This window comes from Asterias rubens, chromosome 11 (assembly GCF_902459465.1).
Source record: "Asterias rubens chromosome 11, eAstRub1.3, whole genome shotgun sequence".
NCBI classification, from domain to species: Eukaryota; Metazoa; Echinodermata; class Asteroidea; order Forcipulatida; family Asteriidae; genus Asterias; species Asterias rubens.
The window spans coordinates 8,860,877-8,886,286 of record NC_047072.1 but is presented as its reverse complement, the minus strand read 5'-3'; the positions used below and the strand labels follow the sequence as shown (position 1 = coordinate 8,886,286).

At 39.9% G+C, this 25,410-nt stretch overlaps 1 protein-coding gene across 2 annotated transcripts in view; it reads right to left on the bottom strand.

Annotated features, from left to right (window-relative positions):
• Nucleotides 1-25,410, bottom strand: part of LOC117296312 (vacuolar protein sorting-associated protein 13A-like) — a 108,315-nt gene that overhangs the window by 44,296 nt on the left and 38,609 nt on the right. For both annotated transcript variants that reach the window (XM_033779160.1, XM_033779161.1), the window contains exons 21-47: nucleotides 24,749-24,823; nucleotides 23,585-23,753; nucleotides 22,842-22,984; nucleotides 21,749-21,956; nucleotides 20,802-20,875; nucleotides 19,618-19,760; nucleotides 18,165-18,313; nucleotides 17,417-17,585; nucleotides 16,858-16,948; nucleotides 16,172-16,387; nucleotides 15,796-15,873; nucleotides 15,027-15,250; nucleotides 14,143-14,290; nucleotides 13,420-13,507; nucleotides 12,158-12,348; nucleotides 11,490-11,668; nucleotides 10,702-10,814; nucleotides 9,837-9,984; nucleotides 9,309-9,450; nucleotides 7,479-7,595; nucleotides 6,813-6,968; nucleotides 6,008-6,101; nucleotides 5,666-5,847; nucleotides 4,700-4,828; nucleotides 3,172-3,379; nucleotides 2,405-2,689; nucleotides 128-375 (exon numbers count right to left, since the gene is read on the bottom strand). In XM_033779160.1, coding sequence (XP_033635051.1) covers nucleotides 128-375; nucleotides 2,405-2,689; nucleotides 3,172-3,379; nucleotides 4,700-4,828; nucleotides 5,666-5,847; nucleotides 6,008-6,101; nucleotides 6,813-6,968; nucleotides 7,479-7,595; nucleotides 9,309-9,450; nucleotides 9,837-9,984; nucleotides 10,702-10,814; nucleotides 11,490-11,668; nucleotides 12,158-12,348; nucleotides 13,420-13,507; nucleotides 14,143-14,290; nucleotides 15,027-15,250; nucleotides 15,796-15,873; nucleotides 16,172-16,387; nucleotides 16,858-16,948; nucleotides 17,417-17,585; nucleotides 18,165-18,313; nucleotides 19,618-19,760; nucleotides 20,802-20,875; nucleotides 21,749-21,956; nucleotides 22,842-22,984; nucleotides 23,585-23,753; nucleotides 24,749-24,823 — 4,167 coding nt within the window. The remainder of the gene's footprint in view (nucleotides 1-127; nucleotides 376-2,404; nucleotides 2,690-3,171; nucleotides 3,380-4,699; nucleotides 4,829-5,665; nucleotides 5,848-6,007; nucleotides 6,102-6,812; nucleotides 6,969-7,478; nucleotides 7,596-9,308; nucleotides 9,451-9,836; nucleotides 9,985-10,701; nucleotides 10,815-11,489; nucleotides 11,669-12,157; nucleotides 12,349-13,419; nucleotides 13,508-14,142; nucleotides 14,291-15,026; nucleotides 15,251-15,795; nucleotides 15,874-16,171; nucleotides 16,388-16,857; nucleotides 16,949-17,416; nucleotides 17,586-18,164; nucleotides 18,314-19,617; nucleotides 19,761-20,801; nucleotides 20,876-21,748; nucleotides 21,957-22,841; nucleotides 22,985-23,584; nucleotides 23,754-24,748; nucleotides 24,824-25,410) is intronic.

Below are 25,410 nucleotides of genomic sequence, written 5' to 3'. Positions count from 1 at the left end.
CGTCTGCTCAGTGCACAACTCTATGGCGTTTGCCAACCAACATGGTCTGTACGCATGCGTGAATGTAATAAGCATATTTCATGGGAAGGGTACATTGACCAATACATAGAAAGCTAACAGAACTTACTATGAGCTCAGCTGGTATGAGCATCTTTGCCTTGAGTCCTGTGGTGTTGATAATCTTCAAGTCGGACATCTCCTGCGCCATGAGTCTTATCTTAGGCTCTGGCTTGGTGGTGAAGGCTCCGGTGAGGTCAGTCAGGACGCTGATGGTGACCGGGGTAGCAGAGATCTCCATACGGTCTACTGAGTTGATGATGACGTAAGTGGCTTGAGATTCAGGTTCTAGAGAGGTCAGGTCCGAGTCTGTTTCATCTACCAGGGAAAAATGGATAGTACAATGTAGTAATTTAGGAGCTGTTGGCCAAATCATATGTTAAAACAACCAGAACATGTCAAAATATTCTCCAAAATATTCTCCGGATGGCTAGTTGAGTGTCGAAAATCACCATTATAGGAATCTTTATTTTTTTGTTTTACCCTTTCACCGATGTTAAACCAAAATTCATAAATACCTCAGACAGTTTCGCTATTCCTATTGGTGGAGAGCGCGTCACGTGGGTGTGTATAAACCTTTGTTTATGACCAGTAAAAAGTGTTGAAACATGGGCGTGACACGCGACCTTGCACCTGTTCTTATAAGACAGTTTCTTCATTCCTATTGGTCGAGAGCAACGGCCGAGACAGTTGTGCCACATCACGCGATATGCGCGACGCAGACAGCATTCCCTTTAAAGGAGTTGTTTACCCGAGGGCCTTGACTGGGCCTTACCATTTCATAGCTGGAGGGGTGTTGTGTTGAAAGAGATCATTGAAAAATTAAAATTGTTGCATTTATTTTACTTTTTGACCATAAGTGTTGATGTTTTTTGACCGAAAAGGTATTTATGAATGGGAATCAAAGTGTGTTGAATCGGTTTTCAACTAGTGGTTTAAACCCGCCGAGGCCTGGTTCTTGTTAATTTACCTCGACTTCGTCTCGGTAAAATTATCAAGAACCAGGCCTCGTTGGGATTAAACCACTAGTTGAAAACCTCTTCACCACACATTGATTCCCTTATTAACATTCTATATCCCCAATGCAAATTTAACATCTATTTTTTAGGAATAGTTTGAAAAAGTGTGCCTGTTCCTGGTGTGTTTGAACATTCCGGTAGGTATTAGCCCCACAATCGCCAGTGATAAGGTAACCAACCACAAAGACCCATCTTTGACTGGTTTTCCTGTTTAACTTTGCTTAGCTGAAAATTACGAAAGTTTTGCGGTATAAAACCATGTCAATATCTATTTTTGAGTAACTATAATAATAACGTCAGGCTATTAACTATTTTTTGCATTTATACTCTCGGTCCATTTGGTTGGTAAGTTGTTTGCAACAGCTAATTCTATTTTCTCAACTATAATAATAATGTATTTTTATAGCGCATTTTCCATATACATGTTCAAATGCGCTTGACAGAGATGTTGTTAACAGAACAGGTGAGTTTCGAGCAGTGTTTTGAACATATTGACAGATTGTTGATTACGAAGAGCTATTGGGAGTTTATTCCACAGTTTGGGAGCGGCAGTAGTGAAGGCTCTATCACCAAGTGTGGGTAGCATCTTGGGAGTAGTATTGGTTCTAAGAAGAACTGTTGGGTAACGACTCATTGTTTTGATCAGTATGCTCTGGTCATCTTCAAGAGATACTGATCTAAACGTTGAGTCATTAACCACTGGTCCTTTTCAGAACCAACACAACTCAAAGAGAGATACATGTATCAACAAGGCGTTCCTGCAAACCACTCCTAGTTATACTTCCACCATGCAAAGCTTCAAATCATGCTTAGCTGAAAATTGTATAGGATTTGAGGCATTGCATGGTGAGGTATCAATGTATATTTGGTTTGCGGTAACACCATGTGTGTATCTACTTGCCAGGTAGAGTTGTTCTTAGAGAACTGTCTTGCTTTATTCTACTGCCGCGGAGTAGATAATGGGAGGTTCGGGAGACATCTCAGTTCTGAAAAGAACTGTCCTGCTTTTTAACTATTACCAGGGCGGATGGTATAGAAAATATACTCGACTACTACTTTAGCTGTACTGCCGCGGAGTCAGTTCTGAATTGGTCTCAACGTTTCGACTAGCTTGCTCTAGTCATCGTCAGGAGAAAATTGTTAGACCAAATTGTTTTGCTCGAGCAGCTCTATAAGCCATTTTGAGATATGGCGGACACAAAACTACAACACTATTTGGTTTGGGCAAATTTGTCTGTTAACACCCAAACCAAACAGTAGACTCCTATCTTGGCCGCAATACCTCAAAAAGGCTTATGCGATTGGGCCCAGCCGATTCAAAAAGTTACCTCTGCTTGCATTGCTACTGCCTGCTACCGAAGAAGCTGCAGTCGGCCGAGCCAAGGAGGCTATTCCACTATCTGTCCTCCCTCCCTCCAGGGAAGAGTTTCTCCTGAGGTCGTTGTCTTTCTTGGCACCTTCCTCCTCCTCGTCGGTGTCGCTGGAGAAGATGTCGTGGAAGAAATCCTTGGCTTTATCAAAGAATCCCTCCGAGTCGCTCTCGTCGATATCTTCCTCTTCTGATTTGGTCTCTGACTGAAATTGTTTCTCGCCTTCCATCGGACTGCCGATGTCTACAACGGAAAATAAAACCACAATCAAAGAATCTGAATTATATAAGCCAGTAAAGCATCCTTATGTAACAGGTGTGATATTTGGTCAATGGGAAAAAAAAGTAGGAAGCTTTGTTTCACCACAAAAGCTGAACTACTAGTTCCTATGGACATGTATGGTGTAAGAATCTATAAACATTTCTGGCTATTTAAAGGCAGTGGACACTATTGGTAATTACTCAAAATAACTATTAACATAAAACCTTTCTTGATTACGAGTAATGGGGAGAGGTTGACAGTATAAAACATTGTGAGAAACAGCTCTCTCTGAAGTGACGTAGTTTTCGAGAAAGAAGTATTTTCCACAAATTTGATTTTGAGACCTCAGATTTAGATTTTGAGGTCTTGAAATCAAGGATCTGAAAGCACACAACTTCGTGTGACCATGGTGTTTTTTCTTTCATATTTCTTTTCTTTCTGGCGAGTCGAGTGTTACCACTTACCACTACTTAGGAAGCTGCTGCTGTAATGTCCGTCCCATTCCAGCTCATTCTCATCCTGAGAGTCACTCTCTGTGTCACTCTCGGTGGCCGGGTACGCCCCGAACGGTTTGATCAGGGGTAGCGCCCCATCAATACTGTCCCGTTGACTGCAGGGGTTGGTGTCATACAGGCTGGTGCAGATGATTGGGTGGCCCTCTGCTCTGGTCACCTGTGGGTGAGAAATAGAGAACCATGTAGAGCAAAGTTTTAAAGGATTTGGGTACTTTTTCAAAATGTCCATAGATTTAAATTAAACTTACAGGGTTTGAAGATAATGATAGTGGAAAGCTTCCCTTTAAATATTACTTACTGAGGTGCTGTAGTTTTTGAGAAATGAGTACAACAATGTCATAAAAATACATTTGTAAATGATTAAAATAATTTTCATGACATTGTTTTCATGACATTGTTTTACTCATTTCCCCAAAACTGCAGCACCTCAGCAAGTTATATTTTCAGGGAAGCTTTCTACTATCATTATCTTCAAACTGTGTAATAATAATAATAATAATAATAATAATACTAATAATAATAACCGTATTTATAACGCGCCTTTTGCCAAAGGATACAAAGCGCCAGGTATTATTACTGCAAGGAGTGGGGTTTTTTTGAGATATAAGACCTAATCCTTAAGCGCCATGTAATGGTTTACAAGGTGCTGTGGCGCAATATGCTGCCAATCCAGCCAGGAACACCGGGGCGAACCCCTTCTCTTTTCGATAAGTGCACTGGGTTCTTTTACATGCGTTTTACACAACACACGGGACCAACGGCTTTACGTCCCATCCGAAGGACGAAGCAATGGTTATGTGTCTGGCTTAAGGACACAAGTGTCACGGCTGGGGAATCGAACCCACACTCTGCTGATCAGAAACACCAGAGTTTGAATTCGGTGCTCTTAACCGCTCGGCCACGACACTCCCAAGTGTAAGTTTAGTGTAAATCTGTGGACATTGTGTTTTTTGTCCTAGAAAAGTTACATAGACCCTTTAAAAAGCTGCTTATTACAGTAGTTATATAAGCAGCCAACACTTTTTAAGACTCTCTGAAATTTCAAGAAGATTAAATGTTTAATACACCAATGATTTTAAGAAATGCAGCAAGACTTGAACCTTCGTCCTCCTCTACCAACTTATCTACCTAGCCCTTACGTTGGTGGTCTCCAGGAAATCATTGTTTGGGGTGCCAGCATAAGCCATACAACCTGTAACTGCCATATAGCCAGAGCTCACACCCAAGTTTACCTGGGAAGCGGCAGGTTAAAGGTCATCTTAAGGGGATGCAACTTTTTTATTTCAAATATCAAGTAATAAACCACGAGGGAAACTGATCGGGTAAGTTTCAAATAAATTTGGGTTGAACAAACAAACAAAATTACTAAAACTGGTTTTGAACCTTAATTGATATTTGAAAATAAAAAATATGTTTCATTTTGTAAAAGATTTCTTTATGTATGGATTCAGATTAATTCAAATTGGATTTAATTTACCTTGACCATGAGTTCCCAGGGCCTGTAGACTTTCTCCTGCTCCATGACTGGCTCAACTAGAGGTTCCCACAAGCTGACTTTCTCATTGTAGACAAGAACCTCTAGAGAAACCTCTGACGTTACCTTCAGCTAGAAACAAATACAAATAGCAACACAAATTCAATAACAAAATCTGCTTTTGCACTCCTTCTCATTAAAGGATTTGGGTACTTTTTCAAAATGTCCATAGATTAACATTACACTTACAGGGTTTGAAGAGAATGATAGGGGAAGGCTTTCCTTCAAATATTACTTACTGAGGTGCAGTAGTTTTTCAGAAATGAGTAAAACAATGTCATGAAAATACATTTGTAAATGCTTAAAATAATTTTGGTCTCACGAGACCAAAATTATTTTCATGACATTACTCATTTCCCAAAACTACAGCACCTCAGACGTAATATTTTCAGGGAAGCTTTCTACTATCATCATCTTCAAACTGTGTGAGTTTAGTGTAAATCTGTGGACATTGTGTTTTTTTGTCCTACAAAAAGTACATACACCCTTTAAAGAGGTGTTAAGAGAAAATTTAACATCTATTAAATCGTGTGGCACCCACTACTACATAATGATTCAAACTGCTTCTAGCCATTGGGCTAGCTCAGTGGTTTAGTGGTATGATATCTATTCTAGAACTGTAAAGGTCGAGGGTTTGAATTCCAAATGAAAAAATATGTGCATGATTTTTTTTCACAAATTTTTTGAAAGTACAGTGCTAACACCAATGTTAATCTTCTTTATCCCCCGATGCAAATATAAATTCTATTCAATGGGAGACTTTTTGGACGCTTGGTGGCAGCAGACTTACCAGGTAAAATCCATTGTTCTCGGAAATGTGCGCATGCTCAGAACTATGTAAACAATGGAAATTGACCTGGTAAGTCTGCTGCCACCTAGTGTTCAAAAGTCCCCCATTCTTGTACTTACACTTTGGTTCCAGTCGCATACGGTAGCCTGGAGTCCACTGCGTACACACAGCATGGCTACATGTTCCTTGATCTCCTCTAGCTCCAACATGATCTGGACTCTAGGCAACTGGATAATCAGCTTCTGCTGGGCGCTGGACGGGTCTGGTGCGGGGGCAAAGTCCACCATGTTCTTCATGCTACCTAGAAAAAAATTGTACACAAGTCTATACAGGTGAACAGAATTGTATATGCCACTACAAGCTTATAAAAAACAAATTGCTCTCAGGAATTCAAAAGCACAACTTTACACAAATGCAAGAAATTTAAAACTGTTTTTCGCTATTATTTTTTGCAGCTATACCTTTTCGTTTGTGGAAGCCATGGGAGAAGATTGGTTTAGGTGTCCACATGTCCTCTGGCTCGTAGTCTATCAGATGACGACTTGCTGTGGGCTTCTGTCGGGGAAACATACAAAAAGACGGGTTGTCAACTAGAGTGAGTAATCTTACTCATGTCTGCCCCCAGTGTCAGTCATCACAGCCCCAGCATGCGAGCAGGGCCCAATTTCATAGAGCTGCTAAGCACAAAAATTTGCTTAGCATGAAATTTCTTCCTTGATAAAAACAGGACTACCAACCAAATTTCCATGTGATACTCAGGATAAGCAAACAACAGCTGAATACCAGTAACAAGCAATATGCAACGAATAGAAATTTGGTTGGTAATCCTGTTTTTTTTTCAAAGAAGAAATTTCATGCTAAGCAAATGTTTGTGCTTAGCAGCTCTATGAAATTGGGCCCAGGTCTCTGATGGATGCCCAGTTGTAATGATGTTATGGCAGGGGACAAGTTGATTTCAACGGGAGTACAAAAACTACAAACTAATACACAGATTTATCATTTATGAAACATTTCAGGCAACCAGAAAAGAAATTTTGTCCTGAAAAACAACTTGGCGTAAAATATTTAAATAGTGCCTACACAAACACGTACACTCCAATTCAGCAGACAACAATGCTGTCTGTGTACACACCGCTCCGCAACAGCCTTTGACGTTAAGAGTGCGAGCGAAAAACACAGCAGCGTTCCTTGTTTTGTGGCTACCATGAGTTGAACCCCCCGGAACACATGGGGAAACAAATCAAATTCACCCAAAATAGTACCTACCTGTCGGACAGAGTTGAGTGCCTCAATGACTCCATGTAGAATGTAAACAATCCTTGGTGAGACATGAAGCTTGACATCCGTCATGTCTACTGCCATCGCTTCCTCTCTGGTAGCACTCACTGATCTTGTAAATGTCAATGCACAAGGATCCAATACCTGCAGATTCAATAGTTCGGTTTAGAACAAGGTAACAAAATAGTGGTGTGTCGTGTCCGAGCGGTTTTAAACACTGGTTTCAAAGCCTGGTGTTTCTGCAGAGCGAGTTTGAGTCCTGGTCTTAACACTTGTGTCCTTGAGCAAGATAATGGATTGGACTTGCCTCCCAGTTAACGGATTTGGGTACTTTTTCAAAATGTCCATAGATTTATATTAAGCTTACAGGGTTTGAGGATAATGAGAGTGGAAAGCTTCCCTTCAAATATTACTTACTGAGCTGCTGTAGTTTTTGAGAAATGAGTAAAACAATGTAACGAACATACGTTTGTAAATGCTTAAAATAATTTTGGTCTCATGAGACCAACATTATTTTCATGACATTGTTCCAAAAACTACAGCACCTCAGCACGTAATATTTTCAGGGAAGCTTTCTACTTTCATTATCTTAATAAATCTTAGTAAATTTGTCTTTGTTGAAACCCGAAACTAAGAACAACAACCGTCCCTTACCCTGTATGCTGTCTGTAGGAGGCGGGAGTACACACCCGAGTAGATCTCAATATCAGTAATATTAGCTACAGCATTCTCTTCAGCTATGTCTGCATGGTAGGCCAACGAAGCACCAAGCTGGAAACAAAACAGACACAGAAGAACCACAAATTAAAGGCAAAGGACACTGTTGGTAACAACTAAAAAACAATTACTAGCATCAAGACTTTCTTGGTAACAAACAATGGAGAGCTGCTGATAGTATGAGAAGTTATTATTATTATTTATTATTGTTATTATTATTTATTATTATTACTATTAATAATAATTTGATCATTAGATTTATCACACAAGCGCGCGTGTTATAACAAATTTATCTTCCAGGCTTACATGCATTGTGCAAAGTTTAAACTTTAAGAACATTGTTTCGCGATGAACAGCATGCACGCGTACAAAGTTTAGAATGTAATTTTGCACTGTCCGTATACGGAGCGTAACGCATTGACACTCACAATATGCACTGTGCAATAAAAAACCTGGAAGTAGCATGTAGGTTTTTATACCACCTATCGAGCATCTGATTGGTGGATTATCGCGTACTGGAAGATAAAAAACATTGTGAGAAACAGCTCCCTCTGATGTAACGTAGCTTTTGAGAAAGAGGTAATTTCTCACTGAAATACAATTTGCTTGAGTCAGCGCATGGAAGACTGAACGAATTGTAATTGTTATTCGTTGTCTCAATGCAAATGCATAGACTCTTTAGGGACCATTGCCTACAATCTCTGATTCTTAAATCCCTCTGCAGTGTCATACTTGTTATCATCTAGTTCTCACCGCAAACCTTTCTATATCACCTGGTTCTTGATGTATTCTTTACCGTAAAGTTCTCTTCAAAATACATATGCTACATGTACCTGTACCTGTTTGCTCAAGGCAGTGGACACTATTGGTGATTACTCAAAATAATTATTAGCATAAAACCTTACTTGGTAACAAGCAATGGGGAGAGAATGATGGTATAAAACATTGTGAGAAACGGCTCCCTCTGAAGTGACATAGTTTTCGAGAAAGAAATAATTTTCCAAGAATTTGATTTCAAGACCTCAGATTTAGAATTTGAGGTCTCTAAATCAAGCATCTGAAAGCGCACAGCTATGTGTGACAAGGGTGTTTTTTCTTTCATTATTATCTCGCAACTTCAATTCAATTCAATTCAATTCAATTCAATTCAATTCAATTCAATTCAATTCAATTCAATTCAATTCAATTCAATTCAATAAAACGTTTATTCCGCACTGTTATAAAAAAAAACAATTGTGAGAATTAAACAGTACATAGAAACAGTACATAGAAACTTTGACGACCAATTGAGCTCAAATTTTCACAGGTTTGTTATTTTATGCATATGTTGAGATACACCAAGTGAGAAGACTGGTCTTTGACAATTACCAATAGTGTCCAGTGTCTTTAATTGTTAAGGTTATTTGTAGATTACCCATTACACATGTATTGTGTTATTTCATATTGTTTGTATAGACGATGTGACCTCTGACGTCACACGAAAACCATAACATGATTCGCGTGCATACCGCCGGGCAAAACCTTTGTGTTTTGGCAGCCAGCTAGAAAGTGTATGCAATCTTACCATGACTACGCATCTTTTTGGCCGGCGAAACATGACGTATACAGTGTTTTTTTCAACAGAGGGCGGTTTGAATGTAATCATAGGTCACATCGTCTATAGCGCACTGAGAGTTCTCCCAGAACTGAAATTCACTCTATAAGAACGTCTTATCATTGTTATTGTCTATGTATTTTAAGAGTTTGATACAGCGTGGGTTAACATACCTTCATTACCAACACCTGGCTGTTCTCACTGGTGGGGTCATCAAACAATACGACCTCGGGCTTCCTGATATAACCTGTGACCCTTAGTGTACCCTTCCTGAGCTCTGGGGGTGTTGAACTTTGACCTGGTACACTTGCAGACCTACATAAGAATAGAAAAGAACACCAGTATAACTGAAAAAAAATCTACCCTGTGGTAGTAGAATATAAAGCAAGACAAGTTCTCACAAGAACATAATCTACCTGGCAAGTAGAAACACATATTGCCACCAAAGAAGCTCAAGCCCCTGTGACAACGGAAGAGAAAACAAAAAGGGGAAGGGACCAAAACGTAAATTATTCAGAGGAGCTAAATGTTCATGACATGAAGTTTGTTTTGAGAGACTTTTTGAATGAGTGATTATTGTTTGAGGTTTTAACACAAAGGGGTACAGTAGCAGATGCCAGAGAAATGCTGCTGAAGCGGAAAATTATGTTAATAAATATCATCCCAATAAACGTTGTACAGGTCGTATGATCTTTCTTTACCTTGATGCCTCTCTGGCGGTGGCCCCTGGGAAGGAGCTTGTTGGTGACATGATCCTAGGCTTAGCCCTGGCACTACTGAAGAAATGCTGGACGGCCAGAAGGTAATGTACAAAGATGTTGATTCTCACACCATCAATGGTGAATTCCACTGTAGAGTCAAGTCACAGGATCAATGCATTATAAATCTCCCAAACAGCTGTTTGTTTCATGTCTGTGTAAACATATACATGCTTTTTACTAATGGCTTCTTATACAGTGCTCATGACAGGCACTTACATGAAGTGACACTCAAGGTGCCTCAACATTTAGTATTCCCTACAAGGTATGTGGGGATTTTGCTTGTATGAGACCTACCCCTTTCATGGTTTACAAGGTGCTGAGGTCCAATATGCAGCCAATCAAACCAGGGCCCAATTTCAAAAAGCTGCTAAGCACAAAAATTTGCTTAGCATGAAATTTCTTCCTCGATAAAATCAGGGATTACCAGCCAAATTTATCAAGGAAGAAATTTCATGCTAAGCAAATTTTTGTGCTTAGCAGCTCTATGAAATTGGGCCCAGGAACACCGGGGCGAACCCCTTCTCTTTTCGATAAGTGCACGAGGTTCTTATACTTGCATTACACAATACACAAGACCAACAGCTTTTACATGTAGGTCCCATCCGAAGGACAAAGCAACTACGGTCTTGCCCAAATGTGGTCTGTTGATTTGAGACTGTGACAACTGGGTGAAACAGGTTTTTTTTTCTTCTAATCCATGAAAGTGTGTTGACAACCACTCCTTTTACAGATGGGCTCAATGTTCCAAATGAAATCAGTACAACACCGATGAAACCAGCCATGTAATAATGAATCATAATCTTACCTTGTTGGTCGCTGAGTTCATTGCGAGAGTACGTGATGGAGATCATTGGGGACTGCTGTGCATCTCCATTGCTTGGCCTCTTGTTTCCTTTCCTTCCAGACTTCAGAAGCATACTGCAAAATAATCGCATACATTGGATAGTCACAAACTACATGTACTCTTCTATTGTCATGGACAGGGGAACTACACAGTAACACAAATGCAATGATTAAACAGCACCCGAAGAAGCTAGAGGAGTCACTGGAGTTCTGTGGAAAACATATTTTCAGCAGCAAATACTTTGCTAATGTATATCATTAATATCAAAAGTCATTGTTCACTGATCTGTTATCAGCATTTTTGGTTCAAGAACTTTTTGATAATTATATTTAGGAAATTTCCATTAAAGAGTATTTCAAAGAGTATCACCCGCTCTAATGAAAAAAGTTCAACTTTTAATGGTAAGGAACCATGATAAAAATTTAAAGCGTTTCTTATAAAACACATACACCCCTAGTCACGCGATATGTTGTCAGGATCCCGAAAATTTTGAGCACTTTATTTCACTGCTACTAATAATTGGCGGACTTTTTTGAGCAATGGCTCAAATGAAAGCTTGTAACTTTCTCGACCCCCATCAAAATACCTATTGAATTTTAAATCAAAATTTTTGGGTCAAATCGGCCAAAAATCTGACGTAGCATCTTTCATCAGTTCATAACCAATTAGTTCCTAGCAGGCAATTTACAGCTTTGGTTTGAGGACATGCAGATATATTTCCACTTTCTTAAAACACATTGCAACTTCACCTTTTAATAGCAAGAGGGCTCTTGGGTCTGATGTCATCCAGTGTGACGCTCAGCATTGAGGCTCGTACCTCCACCGACCCGCCGGTGAACATGGATGCCGACGCTTTCACCTCCTGTAGCTGGAAACTGGACAGACCGAAGCGTAGATCACGTTGGTCTAATCCCTGACCTCCCATTGGCTGTCAAGTAACAACAACGAGTAAAGTAAAGTGTTACTCTTAAGTGTAACTCATATCAAAATATATTTATAAATGTGGAGAATATACATGTACATGTATATGCACTTGATTGGTACATGTAGATGTCACTATGTGGTAGTTTTTCATTGGTTTTAAATCGCTGTTTAAGACCACTTGGTAAACAAGCCTTCGGCGCTCATAGCCACTTGGGTGTTGGCAGGAAAGCTTACGCAGGTGGTAACAAGTAAAACATAATCAATTTGGTATGCGTCACAAGCATCTTGACCCCTGGTGAACTAAAGACACTGAAGACAGTACAAACAAACACCCTAACAAACAAACAGACAGACAGAGAGATAGCAAGCAGAACCGTACCAGCCGTGGCTCGTTAGTGAACAGCGTTATATGAACCCCGTGTAGTACAAACTCAGCATGACAAACAAACAAACAACCCAACAAACAGACAGAGATAGACGAGCAGAACCTTACCAGCCGTGGCTCGCTAGTGAACAGCGTTATATGAACCCCGTGTAGTACAAACTCAGCATGGACGGACACTTTCCTGGTTGCATCTACTACCGTAGTACTCTTGCCCGGCGTTGGGGTCATGGGGTCATCAAAGAACATCTTAGTTCCTGGTGGGAGTGGAGAGTGGACCTCAGCAATAGCGATCCCTGATTCTGAGTTACATAAATGGAGACAAAAGTGTTAAGGGTGTTCAGGATGTTTTATAATAACATAAACCAGTCCTTATTTTAAAGACCCTGGACACTATTGGTAATTGTCAAAGACCAGTCTTCTCACTTGGTGTATCTCATTATATACATAAAATAACAAACCTGTGAAAATTTGAGCTCAATCGGTCGTCGAAGTTGTGAGATAATAATGAAAGAAAAAACACCCTTGTCACACAAAGTTGTGTGCTTTCAAATGCTTGATTTTGAAACCTCAAGTTCTAAATCTGAGGTCTCGATATCAAATTCGTGGAAAATTACTTCTTTCTCAAAAACAACTCCACTCTAGAGGGAGCCATTTCTCACAATGTTTTATACTACCAACCTCTCCCCATTACTCGTTACCAAGTAGGGTTTTGTGCTAATAATTATTTTGAGTAATTACCAATAGTGTCCACTGCCTTTAAGAACCAGAAATATAAGAACACCTCCTTCTAGCTACATGTACATGTACATGTACATGTATATTCTAGCAGTTAGAACGAGGCAATTTACAACATCATTATCCCTGTTCATAAGGTGCAACTAAATCGCTCAGTTACGACACAACAAATTTGTTTATCAGAACATGGAAAAGATTGGTACATTTTCAGGGAACTTTATGCATTTTAAAGTTTTGGTTCTGACTTATCAATGTATCCACGGTATTGCCCCTGTTTATCTTCAAAGCTTAGTTCAGGAGTACAAAACAACCAGAAATCTGCGATCTTCAAAACCAAGTCGTACGGTCCCGCTCTTTCCAATATGCATCAGTTCAGTTATGGAATAGTCTTCCAGAGGTTTTCAAACAGGCTGAGACATCAGAACAATTCAAAACCCGGTTAAAAACACATCTGTTTACTTTGTACAATAATTGTTGATTTCCTTTTACAACACATAGGGACCTCACGGTGATATGCGCTATATAAGAATGGTTTTATTATTATTATTATTATTATTATTTGGCAGCTTTGATGAGGGAGGAATTCCGTAGCAAGGAAAAATACCATCTAGATTGTATGGGAGGTTCATGATTACCTTCTTCAGCCTGATCTGACTGACTGTACAGCAAGTTATCATTGATGACGGCCAGAATCAACATCAGGTCTTGCTCTCCGATATTCACCTACAAGAGAATCAAATCTAAATCATAACCCGTTGTATCGCCTATTGAGGGCGTGCGCGATGCGGGGCAAAGTTCATTGATCATTGAATCTCGATTATTTTATTACAACCGAAGTTCTTAACGACGGAACCGCTAATCACTAATTCATGGAAATGGTTTTGGATGGAAAAAGTATTATTTAGGGCCATAATTTGGGGATAAGATTGTCAAAAAATGTGGGTTTTGATCTTTTTTCCGTTTTGAAAATTGCACACGAAGACCGTCTGATCATGGTCTGATCACCCGCACAAAGCAAAATGTATAACAAATTGTAGTTTTGATTTAGTTTTTAAAATAAGGTTGCTTCAACCGAAATCGATGCCCATCAATAGGTAGGTAGCGTCATCAGGCCCAAGGGTTAATACATTATTTTAAGAAAATGGTTTTCTCAAGCATTTGTTGCTTTCACGTCCGCTGACGTCATATCAAAATGGGCGCCATTTTGATTACGTCATATTGACGGGCGCCATTTTGATTACATCATGCCGCCCTCCTAAAAAAAAAGTCTGTTGAGAACACTGGGAGATCACTAGTTCTTTGGCAACCCCGGTAAAACGAGACAAAAAAAAGAAACACTGACAAGTGATGAATTCTACCTCAATGTGTTCGAGTATAACGCTAATGTCCATGGGTATCGTAGACTCGTGGTGAGGAGGTACAGCCTGCTTGAGGTTCATACGTAAACTCATTGGCTCTATCAACAGACGGTGGGTTCCTAACGTTTGGTTCGGTTGGACAATCCCTCTGTCAAATATAGAAATTAAACATCATTGATAATAGTTCTGTCGGTAGATGAATAATGATTGCATGGTCAGTACTTGGATTTGTTTAATCTGTTTATATCCACCACAACCCATACAGTGCACTCATTTAGTGTCAACCATAATCGCACAAAGCCTGAATTGTAATCATCGCTACAAGCTACGTCATGGAAAGGCTTGCAGTAACACCATGTAATGACTATCTGGGGTGGTTCTGAAAAGAACCGTTAGTTTCAACTCGAAGTTTCAATCAGTATGCTCTGATCGTCTTCTGGAGAAAGAACCACCCCAACTCATAGTCATTGTACATGGTGTTACCGCAAATCTTTCCATATAGTATTTCCACCATGCAAAGTTTCAAATCCTACATCCATGCTATGTCAATGCAGGATAGCTCCTTTAGAGAAGTGGCTATAATAACACATCCTTTTCATCTGACAACTCAAACCTGTTATCTCCATGTAGTTTCTCTTCAAAACAGTGGACTCAAATGGATCATGCACAACCCAGTAGGGCTGCTGACTGCCACAGGGAAATTAACTGCTCATCCATTAATTTTGACGAGCCAAGTTATTCAGTTTATACACACTCGCTCACTGCAAAGGATGTAAACGCTCCGCGTCTTTGCGACCATGTTGCGACAAAACTCGGAAATTCTTGAATGGAGCATAATGTCTTCATGGGGGTGGGGCTTCAAAGAGGGGGGATGGGTATCTCACCTTGATAACTCAATAGAGTTGAGTTGTAATGACATGTGATCAATGAGTCCCTTTGAGTCTGCACCGTCCACATCGATCTCCTCATAGTGATTACTCAGCATTAAGTCACCGAGGTGAGCGACGAGGCAGCTCGTTGATTGAGGGGTCTGAGGAATGAAGATGACCGGGGCTCGGATGTTGATGTACCAACTGATCTTAATGCCGTCCTCACTGAGGTCTTGCATCTGTTGGAAGAGCAGATAGATGAGTAATAAAGACACTGGACACTATTGGTAAGTGGCAAAGACCAGTGTTCTCACTTGGTGTATCTCAACATATGCATAAAATAACAAACCTGTGAAAATTTGAGCTCAATTGGTCATCAAAGTTGCGAGAGAATAATGGAAGAAAAAACACCCTCGTTGCACAAGTTGTGTGCTTTCAGATGCTTGATTTCGAGACCTCAAATTCTAATTCTGAGGTCTCGAAATCAAATTCAAATATTTTAGTGAGAAATTACCTTTTCTCAAAAACTACATTACTTCAGAGGGAGCTGTTTCTCACAATGTTTTATAATATCAACAGCTCTCCATTACTCATTACCAAGTAAGGTTTTATACTAATAATTATTTTGAGTAATTACCAATAGTGTCCAGTGCCCTTTAACACAATAGTTTAACTTATTTATACTATAGATATTGGGGTGTGATTGCACAGAACATAGCGTGTAGTGGCCTGTAGTAGGAATTTTCAAGTTCACAATGAAAGGAATGTTGGTTAATATACAAACCTTTTTCTGCACTGCAACTCTTGAAGTTTCTCTTGCTTGAATAATGCCTTCCTGATTAATAAACGGCTCAAAGAAAGTCTGGAAAGGAAATTGTAAAAGTTATTTATACCTTCAACAAGTTGCAATAGTTCAAATCTATTTGCCAAATATATTATTAAAATAAGCACAACAAATATTAAATCCTAAGGTCGGAAATCCATGTGTCTGTCAAGGGATGTGCCAAATGCGTAAAAATGAAAGGTGAGATGAGTCTTAAGCTGGCCGTTGAACATCGGTAAGTTGTCAATTTCTTAGATTATTTTGTTTAGCTACTTACAGTAATTATCTGAATATAAAATTTAGACACAATCTAAAGTCTTTCAAAGTTTGTACTTACTGTTACATTCTTAATGAACTGCCCCATGAGGACTGCCTGGATTCGGCCTCCTCTGAATCGTACACTGTAGTCAATGTGTACTGGGTCTGGTGCCGGAACATGTCTGGAAGAAGGACCTGTTGGGGACGACGTCACTCCATCCGACTCGGAGAAGCTGCTGGCAGCTTTAGGCGGGCTCTTGCGTTTGGTCTCTGGAACCCTCTTGAAAATTCCAAACTGTATGAAAGCGCAAAAATTACAATTAATTACACGTGAAAATAGTTCATCTGTAAGTAAACCTTCCTACCGTCTGCTTACCAAATACTTAAAAAATATAGTAACTCATTACAGGTAAGCTCCATTAACAAAAGAGGTTGGAATAAAACACTCTTTTCACCTGCACAACTCACACCTTTTATTTCCATGTTATTCCTTTTCCAAACATGCCAAACTTTGACAGAACAAAACAAAAGAAACAGTCAAGACAAGACAAGAGAAAATAATTCCTTCGAGAAAGTCATAACTCAGTTTGGGCAAATTTCCAGAGTGCTCTCAACAAGGATAGTTTTTAGTTTGATTAGACTTTACACTGGCACAAAAATATAAATATACAAATCGATACTTAAAGAAACAAAGAAGAAACAAAGAAAATGTAAGAAGAGGAATAAGTTGGAGAACAAAAACTAACTAGAACATGCACTGCTTACCTTGACATCAAAGGCAGTCTGGTCTTGAAGACAGAGGATCTTGGAATACACACTGCTGTCTACAGGATCCTCGATAGAGAAATCTCGCAATCTGTAATCATACAATTACAAATACTCACATAACCTTTAAAGGCACTGGACACTCTTAATAGTTACTCAAAATGATTGCTAGCACAAAACCTTATTTGGTTACAAGCCATGGAGAGCTGTTGACAGTATAACACATTGTGAGAAACGGCTCCCTCGTAAGTAATGTAGTTTTTGAGAAAGAGGTATTTTCTCACTCAAATAATCTGAAGCCTTTTACTAGGCATCAGAAAGCAGACAAAGTTGTGCAAAAAGGGTGCTTTTTCTTTCACAATATTCTCTTGCAAATATTCTCGTCCCCGCAGCCGGTCAAGCAGCACCTTCATTTGACACTTGTAAATCTTTCCTTAAAACCCATCTGTTTTGTCAATCTGGCTATAGCACTTAGAAACTAATGCATTTAGCGCTCTCTATAAATGTTGCAATTATTTTTAGTATTACTGGACCGCTCAAAATGAAACTAATTTCTCACCTTGCCCTCAGCGTGGTCCTGCTGTGTCTATCATTGACGGACACCTCAAGGTCTCGGACGAACACGTTGGCTAAGAGGTCTGACACATCACAGAATGACAGGCACAGGTAGTCCAGCTTGGCCAACCCAAAGAACTTGGTCGTACCTCTCGGCTCTGGAGATTTAGGAGCTATTGGATGAAGAAGAACACAGGATAAGCACAAATGTGTGTTGGCATGGTGCACGAGCAGTACTTTGCCCGAGTTCTGTATACAAAAAATCACAGGCAAACTTGTGTGGGATTCGAACCCATGACCTGAGCAGTGTCTTACCAAGTAGACCACCGAGATAGCCTGTTACATGTACTGTACATTGTATGTAGATAGAGGCAGTACGAATCCCATATTTTAGCAGTGGGTACTGCAACGCTTTAAAAGATGTTGAACTTGCATCGGGGAAAAAGAATACTGATTTGGTTTTACCGTTACACCAATGTGTGTTAGCACACTCAGTACTTTCCAAAGTTCGGCAAGAAAACAACCCATACTCTGATAGGATTTACACTCACAACCTTTGCAATTCTCGAGCAGATGTCTAACCAACTACCACTGAGGTACATGTAGTAAGATATACATGTACATGCTCCCATTTGCTAGTATTCCCCCCGTGCATATTTGGAACAGCCTCCGAAATTATATTCAAAACGGAAACTTCACCATGCACAACAATCATGTACAAGAGGCAACTGAAGATAGAGCCACCACAATACCTGGACTCGCTGGGAACAAAACAGCAGATTTAGGACGTTGTGAGTCAGCAGGAGCCTCAGATGGGCCGGTTTGTGGAATGTGACTTGAGTCTACAGTAGTACCATCCAGTTGAGTCGTAGTTGGTCTGCCAAGGTCAGAGTTCATGAAGCTGTGTATGAAGTGAATAGTCAGGGCTGTAATTTCATAGAGAATCTGGAAATATTGCTTAAAAAGTGTTTGCTTAGCAGAATTGAGTAGGGTAACAGTTACAAATTGTACTTTGACATGGTAGGTTGGCTGGTAACCTTAGTCTGGTAAGCATCATTTTGTTTTGCTTAGCTACTTTTTGTGTGCTTAAAGGCAGTGAACACTATTGGTAATTACTCAAAATAATTATTAGCATAAAACCTTTCTTGGTGACGAGTAATGGGGAGAGGTTGATGGTATAAAACATTGTGAGAAACAACTCCCTCTGAAGTGCCATAGTTTTCGAGAAAGAAGTAATTTTCCATGAATTTGATTTCGAGACCTCAGATTTAGAACTTGAGGTCTCGAAATCAAGCATCTAAAAGCACACAACTTCGTGTGACAAGGGTGTTTTTTCGTTCATTATTATTCGCAAGTTCGATGACCGATTGAGCTCAAATGTTCACAGGTTTGTTATTTTATGTTTATGTTGAGATACACCAACTGTGAAGGCTAGTCTTTGACAATTACCAATAGTGTACACTGCCTTTAAGTAACTCAATGAACTCGGGCCCATATCTGTTGATCTCTGCCTCTGACGGTTAAAATCAAACAGGTTCATCAAGGTTTTCACACATCAGTGTATACAACTTGTACACAACACAATATTGTAATTTAAAAAGACATTTTAGTGTCCCTGGGTAGAAGGGTGTTTTGAGGTGTGGAAATCTGTAGGGATCAAAGTCAGGTGTGAAGGGAAACCTCACAAATGGGTTGAATGGGTGAGGATGGGTATGAACAGGTTTACAGGTGTGGAAAGAACATTCACAATTAGGTTTCATGGGTAAAGATGGGTCTGCAGCCGAGTGGTTAAGAGCAACAAATTCAAGTTCTGGTGCTAAGTCACCGGAGTCTGGGTTCGAATCTCGGTCATGACACTTGTGTCCTTGAGCAAGATACTTTACTATGATTGCTTCTCTTCACCCAGTGGTATACATGTAAATGGGTACCTGCGAGGGTAGAGGTTGATATTGTGAATGAAAAGCTTTCGGAGCGCCACGGCAGCTCGGGGCTGTATACTCCCTAATGGGAGCTGAGAAAGATTAAAGGGATGTTTATTGGCCCAATGACCAGGGGACTAATGTAAAGCGCATTGATACGGTTTATTGTGAAATGCGCTATATAAATTTCTTTTATTATTTTTACCAAAGGGCTTTTAGGTGTGAAGGGAAATTTCACAATCAGGTTTAGGTGGATGGAGATGGGTACAATACGAGGACCCCTCACCTATCTACTAGCTCTTCTATGAATCCTTTGAGGACCAGGGCAGCCGTCCGATGGAACACCACATTCAGAGCAGTCAGCTTAGCGACTACTGCCTGCTCCATGGCGTTGTAGTACGCCACAAAATCTGGACATTTAATGTCAACCTGATAAAAGACAAAAACAAATTCATAAATACCTCAGACAGTTTCGCTATTCCTATTGGTGGAGAGCGCGTCATGTGGGTGTGTATTAACCTTTGTTTATGACCAGTAAAAAGTGTTAATTCATGGGCGTGACACGCGACCTTGCACCTGTTCTTATAAGGCAGTTTCTTCATTCCTATTGGTCGAGAGCAACGGCTGAAACAGTTGTGCCACATCAGGCGTTACGCGCGAGGGCTTTACCATTTCATAGCTGGAGGGGTGTTGTGTTGAAAGAAATCATTTAACAATTATAATTTTTGCATTTATTTTACTTTTTGACCGAAAAGGTATTTTTGAATGGGAATCAAAGTGTGTTGAATCGGTTTTCAACTAGTGGTGTTTAAACCCGCCGAGGCCTGGTTCTTGATAATTTACCTTGACTTCGTCTTGGTAAAATTATCAAGAACCAGGCCTCGTTGGGATTAAACCACTAGTTGAAAACCTCTTCACCACACATTGATTCCCTTAATCAATCATGGTGTCATCTTTAAAGGATTTGGGTACTTTTTGTTGTAACACAAAACACAATGTCACAGATTTACGTTAAATTTACACCGTTTGAAGATAATGAAAGTAGAAAGCGTTCCTTAAAATATTAGTTGCTAAGGTGCTGCAGTTTTTGAGAAATTAGTAAAACAATGTCATGAAAATACGTTTTTACAGACTGAAATAAATTTCGTCTCACGATCATTGTTTTACTCATTTCTTAAAAAATACAGCACCTCAGCAAGTAATATTTTCATGGAAGCTTTCTACTGTCATTATCTTCAAACTGAGTAAGTTTAATGTAAATCTGTGGACATTGTGTTTTTTGTCCTATAAAAAGTATCCAGACCCTTTAAATGTAAGCTCCTCGACAGTTAAAGAACCTCAAGTTACAGTTGTGCACTTTCATCCTCGCATGTAACAAATTTTTGAAACATTTTTGCACTGAAAGACAACAACTTTGCAACCCTTCATAATTATTTGGATCAGGCAAATGCAAGAAACTGCATCAAGTACCTTTCTGTATAGGATGGAAACCAGGTCTGATTTAGATGCAGAGCTCAAGAGATGTAAGTACGTCCCGTCATGACCTGCAGAAACAAAGACATGTTCAGTTTAAGAGAGACAAAGTACAAATGAGGCATTATACATTGGAGCGCTTTCACGATACACACCCAAGTTTGAGGCACTTTGTGGATTGGGTTTTCAGTCCCTACCTGGGCCCAATTTCATAGAGCTGCTAAGCACAAAAATTTGATAGCATGAAATTTCTTCCTTGATAAAAACAGGATTACCAACAAATTTTCCATTTGCTGCATATTTCTTGTTACTGGTATTCAGCTGTTGTTTGCTTATCCTGAAAATCATGTGGATATTTTGTTGGAAGTCCTGTTTTTATCAAGGAAGAAATTCCAGGCTAAGCAAATTTTTGTGCTTAGCAGCTCTATGAAATTGGGCCCTGGTTGCATGGGTTTCCCACCGACATCTAAAACTGAAACTTCCATAAACCATTTTGAGATACGGCGGACATATTAATACATGTATAACACTATTTGGTTTGGGTTAATTTGTCTGTATACACCACAACCAAAAAGTGCACTCCTAAAGTGGCCACCATACCTCAAACAGGCTAATGTGGTTATTGGCTAGTACAATGATTAAGTTCCGAGAATTCTTGGTCTCTGGGAATCCTTCTTCCCACCCATACACTCTTGTTTTTACTGAGATGAAGAACAAAGAGCCATTCCAAAAATGTAACTCCTTGCCTGGTGCATGTTTCCCTCCATCCTACAATCTAGACTGTCTAAAGAGGAATGTCAATTCCTTCCTTCAGCACCTCTCCGAGTTAAAAGTTTTCTCCTTATAGCCCCTTACCAAGAATGGCTTTTAAACTTGTTTGGGAAGAACTTACATAAAAAAAATTAAAAATGAATGAAATAGAAAGTTTTGTGTCGTGTACTCACCCACATGGAATTTATCAATAATACGGATCCCTCGAAGCCCCAGCTGTACGGCCACACCGTAAGTACTAATAGCCACGTCAGTACACATGGAATCAATTCTTAGCGTCAGGTACTCGGTGTCGCTGGTGTCTTGCGTCTCAGGGGAAGAGGCTTCAAGAGGATTGGGAATTGGGCTGTTCCTGTCTGTCTTAGACACTGACAAGACCATCTGAAATGACAACATTAGAGACATGGCATTAAGAAAAATAAAATTATAATAGATGTAAAATTTGCATCGGGGATAAAGAATATTAATTTTGGTTTTTACCAATACACCGATGTGTGTTAGCACTGTATACGTACTCAGTACTTTCCCCCCCCGAGTCCTGTGAAAAAATATCACAGGCATATTACTCGGGTGGGATTCGAACCCACAACCATCGCAATTCTAGAGCAGTGTCTTACCAACTAAGACTACCGAGATTGCCTGGTAGCTAGAGGCAGTTCGAACCCTATGTTTAGGATTCGAACATCAATGCCAAAGTAATAACTATATGAGTTGAATACAGAGAGCCTATCTTTTAAATTGGTTTGTTTGATGAGAGATTGACTAAGATCACAAGGTCCGACGGCCACCTCAATGTGATTGTTACACTGAACTGTTTTGGGCTGCCGACCCAAATCTGCTGTCACCTGGGACACGTTGCCACCTAATTCTCAAGCTGAAACAGGGTTACCCCCTTCACATTTCGCAAAGATAGAGGCTTGGGTATCATCTACTAGAAGCCTGGCTGGTAAAGCAGAATGCAATACCTTCCCAACTTTTTACGAAGCAGTATTGGTTAAGTGTCTTGCCAAGGGCACAAGTGTCATGATGGAGATTCGAAACCACACTCTGCTTCTGAGAACACCAGGGCCCAATTTCATAGAGCTGCTTAAGCACGAAAATGTGCTAAGCACAAAAAATGATGCTTACCACAAAAAAATTATGCTTACCACAATGAGGTTCCCAGCTAAACTACCATGTCACATGTACCATTAGTGATTGGTATCCTGCTCATTTCTGCTTAGCACACACCATGATGTAGTCTACTACATCAATGAAGAGTCTTACCTCTCTAATGGCAAATCTGATCAGGACGCTGGTCCTGTTGGAATGTGAGTCGTTGTCATCAAAACTGGGTACCGGGCTCTCAGTGGACCATTGCTGAAGGGTGGTATCGGAATGGTCAGAGGCTGAGTAGAAATCATCACTATCTGCAAACCATTAACAAAGAAAATATGAATTGACAATCAGAGGGAGTGGGTTGGTAACCCTAATCAGCCTAACTGGGTACCGGGCTCTCAGTCACCCACTACTGAAGGGTGGCATCGGAATGTTTAGAGGCAGAGTAGATATCGTCACTTTATGCAAACCATGAACCCCCAAAACATGAAATTGTTTCAGAAGGTGACTAACCAAGTCACTGTACCAGACACTACTCATATCTAATTCACAAATAACATATTGCCTCCATGCTTGTTGTTCCTTTTGTGCCCCTTTTGTTACAAAGTATTGCCTTGCCCTGACGAGAACAAAGTTTATGTTAAACCTGCATTGGAGATAAAGAATTTTTTTTGTTTGTGAAAAAAATATAACAGGCATATTACTCAGGTGGGATTCGACCCCACGACCTTTGCAATTCTAGAGCAGATGTCTTACCAACTAGACCAGCGAGATTGCCCGGTAGCTAGAGGCAGTTCGAATCCTATATTTTAGCAGCGGATACCGCAACGATTTTAACGATGTTAAATTTGCATGGGAGATAAAGAATAAAGAATACTTGGCTCTTAGAACTTGAACACACTCCCCCTTACCTGGAAGGCTGGAGTCATCATCAGCAATCTCTACGGTAGTAGCCGGTGGAGCTGAGTCAGCCTGGTCCTCAGTACTACTCATGGCTCTACGCAGTCCCTGCCTGAACACAGCCTTCTTCAGTTTCCTCAGAACAAACATGGTGGTCTCTGTCTTGATGTGTCTGGTATCCTAAAAATGATTCCACAACCAAATTGAGAAATGTTTTAATAATTAACACTTAGCCCAGTAAAGCCTGGTTCATACGTCTTGCGAATGCGAAGTGAATTTTAGTGACGCAATAACCGGTACGGGCTCAACTTCCAATTGTGACGCAAGGGAATTTGCTTTGCACGACTCAGCATTCACAGGAAGTACAAACTGAGATTAAGTAAGGTTTGCGGTGACACCATGTTACATATATCTCTTTTGTGAGTAATGGTTGCTATGAGAAGAGGTTGTTTGTTCTGCTCGACGCTTCGTTAAAGGCAGTGGACACTATTGGTAATTACTCAAAATAATTATTAGCATAAAACCTATCTTGGTTACTAGTAATGGGGAGAGGTTGATAGTATAACACATTGTGAGAAACAGCTCCCTCTGAAGTGACGTAGTTTTTCGGGAAAGAAGTAATTTTCCATGAATTTGATTTCGAGACCTCAAGTTTAGAAATTGAGGTCTCGAAATCAAGCATCTGAAAGCACACAACTTGGTGTAACAAGGTTGGTTATTTTCTTTCATTATTATCTCTCAACTCCGACGACCAATCAAGCTCAAATTTCCAGAGCTTTGTTATTTTATGCATATGTTGAGATACACCAAGTGGGAAGACTGGTCTTTGACAATTACCAATAGTGTCCATTGTCATTAACTGTGCTCGGACTGTCTTTTGGAGAATGCCCACTTCTCACAAGAGATTTTATATGGCGTCACTGCAAACCTTACTTATTTTTTTTCCACCATGCATTCAAGCAGAGTTACAAACTAACCTCTAAGTACATGTGCAAGAGATTTAAAATTAGCATCGGGGATAAAGAATATTAATTATTTAACTAAAGTACATGTACTTTCTTTTTATCTGGTTTACATGTTGCTGATATATTTAGCATATTTTGAGTGTACAGTGTACCATAAACAAACACTTCAAAATTCAAAGTGAAAATAAAATAATAGAGTGACTTTCTTACCATTTCCAGGGAGAAGCCACGTGGGGGACCAGTTTCCGTTACTTTACTACTCGGTAGAGGGAGGTTATGAGCAAACTGGAATAAAAGTTGTATAAATAAAAAACATTTCACTTAAAAGCAACAGGGCAAGGGTCAGTATTGTCATCTGTTTTACCCTTCACACCGATGTGTGATAAGCACTTTCCCCCAGATTCTGTGGGAAAATAATCCACAGGCATACTGCTCCAGTGGGATTCGAACCAACGACCCCCCAATGCACTCATTACAAAAAAACTTCAATTCCTCCAACACTAGTCCACAAGCTACCCTTACAGAGAGCACCGACTTTACAGTGCTGATCACACCTCAGTGTAAGCAGGTTTTTAAATTAAAATTGTCTTTATATGCAATGTACTGTATACTCGTAATAGGCCGAGTGTTTTCCATCCAAAGTCCTGCAGAAAAAAAAATCCGTAGATGCTTCTATAGTGGGATGCACACCCACTACCCCAAATGCAACCATAATAATAATTTGATAAAGATTTGGGAGGCTTTTCATCCTTACTCCCAGCTAAGAACTGAATTGCAAAAGACACGGCTACAACATGTTTGAGAAGCAGGCACGCAAGGGCGCCTTTGGCAGCCAGCCACATCAACCCATTATGACCACGGAGCACAGCCAG